At 48.4% G+C, this 6,341-nt stretch overlaps 1 protein-coding gene across 1 annotated transcript; it reads right to left on the reverse strand.

Moving 5' to 3' along the window:
- Positions 1 to 906: 906 nt before the first annotated feature.
- On the reverse strand, positions 907 to 5,990 carry LOC102033857 (probable G-protein coupled receptor 83). The gene is made up of 4 exons (XM_005427815.1): positions 5,609 to 5,990; positions 3,789 to 3,914; positions 2,072 to 2,205; positions 907 to 1,565 (listed from the first exon to the last, which is right to left on the reverse strand). The coding sequence occupies exons 1-4, from the start codon at positions 5,984 to 5,986 to the stop codon at positions 941 to 943; spliced, it is 1,263 nt and encodes a 420-aa protein (XP_005427872.1). The 5' UTR covers positions 5,987 to 5,990; the 3' UTR covers positions 907 to 940.
- Positions 5,991 to 6,341: the final 351 nt, after the last annotated feature.

Here is a 6,341-nt window from a genome sequence, read left to right on the forward strand (position 1 = left end):
TAGTGACCCAAACACAGCTCTGAAATGTGGTGGCTGGCTCCACTGTGAGCCCCCAGAGCAGCAGCTGCTGGTGCCAGCTGTCAGGCACACACATCCCCAGGAATCCCAGCTATCTCTTGAATTCCAGAGGCACTGTTTGGACCAGGACCAGCACTGCTGGTGTGCCCTGCCACTGGTGATGTAGCTGGGACACAAGGATCTGTGCTTGAGGCGAATGCTGTGGCACATTGTCAGATGCTCAGTTTAACTGAGCAGGGAATACATGACTCTTTACATGTTACAGGTTAAACTTCTTCCAACTCCCGCCTTTTGGGTTGAAAATCTGCAGGTCTGGTTTGCTGGTTCCATCTCAGACGAAGGTAGAACCCCCAATTCTATAGCTGCTTAAAGGTTGCTGCTGCTGCTGCCCACAGGACAACTACAGGACAGAGAGACAGGCTGACCCAGTGGGGAAGGGCTGCCAGGCTGGCAGGGGAGCCACAAAGAACACAGTTCTTGAGGACTGGTAAAAATAAAATATTATTGAAAGTGAAAATTGTTTTGATTTTATGCCAAAGAAATGTCAATTCACAAAGTTAAAGCCCTAACAGTTTTACATCAAGCCACAGTGTGTAGCTGGTGTGTGTATAACCAGCGTAGCTTCCCCATTTTTGCTTAGACCATGAAAGGCTTTGTGTGCTGTTAAATAATTCTTTTCATTTTTTCCTGACCATTCCAACGAAAAATTCACTCAACACCCCTCATTCTGGAGCCCACAAGTGGGCAGTTCATCCCTAGAGAATTGTGATACCTGAGAGAACAAGGTCCTGAATGACCCAGTCAAAGGTTGAAGTTTGCATGCTGTTGGTTCACTTGATGGTCTCCAGAGCCCTTTCCCAACTCATTTTCCCCATGATTTCGCAATCCCTGTGTGATGCTGCCCAGCTGTCAGATGAAAGGTTCAGCTTTCTGCCACGATCGGCTGCACGCTGGATATGTCTGTCCTTGCAGAGTTCCTCTGGGAGGGTGTCTGTGCCTTCTGGCACGTGCTGCTCCTTTTGCAGGGGCAGTTCTCAGGCTTGGCCCGGCGGAACAGGGGGGAGATGGGCTGCAGAGCGTGGCCCTGAGCCGCGCTCCTGCGGCGGCACACGCACAGCAGGCAGCGCAGCTCCGCGCGGAAGCTCTCGTTCAGCCAGCAGTAGATGAAGGGGTTGTAGCAGGTGCTGCTCATGGCGAACCAGTGGAAAGCAAAGTACAGAGCGTTGCTGCTGTGGATGGCCCTGCAGGAGATCAGCACCACGTAGCAGTTCAGGGGGAACCAGCACACGGCAAACACAACCACCACCACCATCAGCATCTTCAGTGTCATCTTCTTCTTCCTCTGGTGGGCATAGTATTGCTCCATGGTGAGGTCCCCGATGGCATTCCTCAGCCAGAGCTTTTTGGCCACTATGGTGTATGTGATGGAGATCACAAGCAAGGGCAGAACGTACAAGAGAACAAACGTAGTCAGGTCCAAGTACTTCCAGAAAAGATCAGCAGGAGGAGGGAAGCTGGGGAGGCAGACCATTCGGATGGTTCTGTTTCTGAAGATCAAAGAGAAAGAGCTCTCAATTCCACTACCAGCTGCACACATCTGAGGACAAACAACTCAGACATTCAGTTTTAGTACAGGTACAGGTAGCAGAACTCATTTGGTGTCATAGGAAGGTGCCACTTCCAATGGAAAATTTTACTCTAGGTTTGACCTTTGGCTCCAGTGAAGGTTATCTTAAACAAATCCCCAGGAAAAGAACCAAATCATCCATATTGGCGTCTGTGTCCTCTGCTGACAAGGAGGCCCTCTCCCCTGTGCCTGCCCCAAATTACATGGCGGTACCTCTGAGCCCAAAACAACTAATGAACCAGCCTGGAAGCCATTCCATCAATTGTCATTGTCCCTTTGTGACAGACACAGCACCCATGTGAAGGGAACAAAAACTACTCTGTTTCACCACCCTTTCTGCTCTAATAACATGGCTGGAGGGGGGTGGCCTTGGCTTATCTGGGGCTTTGCAAATGTCGTACCACAAAAAATATGTAAATGTCTTACCCAATATAAAACCTTGTCAGAGTCTGATAAATGGCGTGGGGCAGTGAGAAGCAGCTGGCCATAACCCAGATGATGATGATGCAAATCCCTCCTTTCACTATGGACATGCGTGGCTTGAGAGGGTGCATGATCACCTGCAGAGAACAACTCCTGAGGATTTACAGCAGCTGGGCCACTCTTTAAGCCCCATCATGCATGTGACATGCAGCAGGAACTCCACATCTCTTCAGTGTTAAAAGGCAGAGAGACTCACTTTACAGGACTTCAGGGAGCACAAGGGCAGGGAAATGCATGGAGTTGTGCATGTATTGGATGTTACTGCTGGCCCAGAGCCTGAGCAGAGAAACACATTCTGTGTGACCCATCAGCAGGATTCCAGAGACCATGGTAGTGAGATCTCTGTAGAGCTATATGCACTCTGGAGGATTACCTTAGGCAATGAAACAGTAATTAAAAATAAACCTATCATGCCATCCAGATGATCTCTTGGCTGATGAGGTCTTCGGTATTTTGTACATGTCATTTCTAGTCCCATTATAAATACCTACTTATTCAAGTAGTACAGCTCCCCCGGAGTATCTGTCTGCTGTGGTATTTCTCAACATTAGCAATATTTATAGAGGCAAGTGTTGGTTTCTCTTTAGTCCAGGACATCTCCTCACTTCTGTCTTTATTTCCTTGGGCCATACTAGTTCATTCCAGCCCTGAGGAACCCCCTCCACTGAATTTAAGGGCATGTATTGTTTGCTCTTAATTAAACAAACACTTCTTGATACCTAGCCATGCCTTGCAATCAACCCAGAATCTACTGATTAAAATGAATCACTGTCAAAGTGCTTTGATTTCAGGAGCTGTAATATTGCACATGAAATGGGCAGACTGTCAAACTCTTTGTGGTAAAAAAGACAGAAGTGGCTGATTTATGCTTCGTCAGTCCCTGTGATTCTCTGACACCAGATGGAGCCAGTTCCTGAAGTTCATCCAGCCCCGGCATTTATCACCTGAAGTTGCTTTTTTGTAGCAACTGTTTCAGTGACCTCAGCGCTGCAAGAAATCCCGTCTGCCTGAGAGCTCACCTTGCTGGATCTGGCCTCCCAGCGCTCAGCACTCATCAGCTAAAGAACAAATTACAAACTCTGTTTCACTTAAGGAAACCCTTCAGTCTGTACTGATTGCTTGACTTGAAAGATTTTCCCGGCTGGTGTCAGGGCTGGAGGAGGAGAGAATTTCTTACCTTGAGCTGGATGAATTAACATAGTTCTTACTGTTCCCAGCCTAAGGCAAGGAATGGGGCAAGTGTAAGAACAGACAGACTCTCATAAATCTGTGTGGAGAGATCGTGTGGGCTGGCTGATGTTTGAATTCAGCACTCATCCCTACCCTGCTGGTGGGGCAGTTCTCTGAGGCAGGGCTGAGGAGGGCAGGCAGAGCAGGGCTGGACCAGGCTGTTTGGCACTGATCTCCCAAGGTTTTCAGTATCTCCAAGAACAGAGACTCCCACTAACCACAACCTCTCTGGACAGCCCATTGCAGTATTTCATCACCCTCACTGTAAAAAACATGTGTTTTGTCCACTGCCACAAAAGCTGGAGTCCTCCCCTCTGTTCCCCGAGTCTCAAGACAGTGCAGGTTTCAGGTACTGGGATTTGAGGAGGAAACATCTATATATTTAGCACATTATTTTCTAGCAAACACAGGAGTGGTGTCTTCAACATACCTGGTGCCGGTCCAGTGCGATGGCAGCGAGGGTGAGCACAGACACGTGGACAGAGCAGTACTGAACAAACCGGCTGATGTGACACATCAGCTTTCCAAAAACCCAGGTGCTGCTCACAAACCTCACCTGAAGAACAGACAGCATCAGATTAAGAGGAGCAGTACCTGAAGAGGAGCAAATTGGCTTCCCAGGTGCTGCTCACAAACCTCACCTGAAGAACAGACATCAGATTAAGAGGAGCAGTACCTGAAGAGAAGCAAATTGGCTTCCCAGGTGCTTTAATACAGCTTCCTGAGGCTTTGGAGGTGCTTTATCCTCATTTTTTTCCTAGGGAAACAGTGACTGTGCAAGAGGGTCTCAAAGTGAGGTGAGACTTACTGCACTGTGCAAACCAATGGCTTGAGCAGTGCTCTGTGTATGTTGTGTACATGTGTACACTTGTAAATTTACCATGGCCCTTCTGGAACACATAAAGAAATCTTAGCTCTGCTCCTCAAAAAGGCTCTGCAGGGCACACTGGGTGCCTCCCAGAAACATTTTACCTTTGGACATGTGGATACTGAAAGCTGCATGGTCTCCAAACTTAGTGAGAGAAATCCATGGAATCCATCTCACCTGTTCCCAGAGAGGTCTTACTGATGATGGCGTTTCTGCAGAGGAGAATGTGCCAAATTGCCTCATTCCCTTGTTATTCCTGACTGTGTAATATTAATTACAAATTAATGTCACTCATTTTGCTGCAGATTAAGCTAATTTGAAGTAAAGTATATTTACTACAAAGCATCTGTCCACAGAAAATTAGACTGGCTAATCTGTTTTCAATTAGTCTAATTAATTTCCCTGTAGGGGTGACTCTTGCAGCATTGACTGTCACTGAACTGGAGCAGTGTGCTGGATCTCTGGAGCTGGTGTAAAGCTTGTTCCTGAGAGAGCTGATAGGAATTTAATTACACGTGCCCAGTGTGTGGCTGTTTGTGTGTGAACACACAAGAGGGCACCAGGCTCTGCCTGAACAAATTACAGGATGCAAATCCCATCAGAGCAAGGCAGGGAAGTCCCACCAAAGAAACAGCATCAGTTTAAGAAAGGGTGAATTCCTATAACTAATTGAAAACCTGCTTTTGGAAGGCTGAAGAGCGCTCTGGGCAGGATGAAGCAGGAGGATTTTGAACAGGAGTTAAATCCAGGAGCAGAGTCCTGTGTACATGGCATGTATAGTCTGTGACAGTGGGGCAAGAAATTAATCTTTCGTTTTTCCCACCTCATTCATTTAATATTATTTTATATAATATATTTATAATATTCTTTTATCTCATCTGTTTTTAGTCACTGAAAATTAAAAAAGACCATTAGCACCAGGAAGCACCGTCTGTAGTGGCTGAGGGAGGGACATGCCACTGACACTGTTCAGCGCAGCCTGAGCACTTCCCTGAGATGTTGCACAAGGACTGACCTGGTTCATGTTGTTTCCATAGGAAACGAGCCATTAGTTGGATTTTCTCATGTCAAACTCGTCCCCACTTCCTCCCCCATCTACAGGCAAAAAGGGCTCCCAGATCTGTGCCTTGCCCAGGCAGAGGGGGAAGGCTGCAGCAGAGTGACCCCTGCAATGGATTGTGAGGAGGGGGTGTGAGCCCTCAGCTCCACTTGCTCAGGGGGTGTTTGGGATGGGGGCCATGACTGCATCCCCTCCAGGAGGCAAAAGGGGAAGGGGGGCAAAAGTAAGTCTATATCCCAGCCTGGTCCCAGCCCTTCCATCCCAGTGCACACAGCTGACAGGCACACACAGACACCGGCAGGCACGGCTGCACGGGGCTCACCAGAGTGAAGGGGGTGTTCAGGGTGGTGATCATCACATCAGCAACAGCCAGATTTACGATGAAGAGGTTGGTGGCAGAGTGCATCCTCTTGTTCTTGATGACCACGTGGCACACCAGGATGTTGCCAAAGAGAGAGATGCAGATGATCACAGAGTAGGCGACGATCAGCAGCGCCTGCACTGTCCGGCTCTGGGACTCGCCCTCGTACTTGGCTCCGCTATCAAAGTCCCCCAGGTCCTCCAGGTTCAAGTCACTGTGGAAGAAGGACTGGTTAGGGAAGCCATACAGTGCAGAGAAGAAGCTGGTGGTGTTGTGGTTCTCTGCTCTCCAGAAGGGCTTGGGCATGTACTGCAAGGGGAACCAGGTGTGCTGTCTCATGGCTGGGGCAGCAGAGCCTGGTCCAGCTACACTCGTCAGCGCCTTCTGCCAGCTCAGCTGCTAAAGCCAGTGGTTGCAGGAGGGAACACACACACTTGCCTTTTCAAAATCTGCCCCATGGTTGCAAATTAGAGAAAAGGGTTGATAAATGGGTCCTTCTGCATGTGCTGGGGACACATCAGCTTCACCTCAGAGGCTCCCTGTTGGCTGTCCTTAAGTCCCATATGTCCCCCTCAGAGATGCTGTTTCAGAGGCTGAAATATCAGAGATCCCCAAACACTTTCTCTCTGCACCAAGGAAGAAATCTTAGTGAATAATTCCTTTTGGGCACTGTTCTTCTTCAATCTGCAATTTA

The sequence above is a fragment of the Geospiza fortis genome, unplaced genomic scaffold (assembly GCF_000277835.1).
Source record: "Geospiza fortis unplaced genomic scaffold, GeoFor_1.0 scaffold874, whole genome shotgun sequence".
NCBI classification, from domain to species: domain Eukaryota; kingdom Metazoa; phylum Chordata; class Aves; order Passeriformes; family Thraupidae; genus Geospiza; species Geospiza fortis.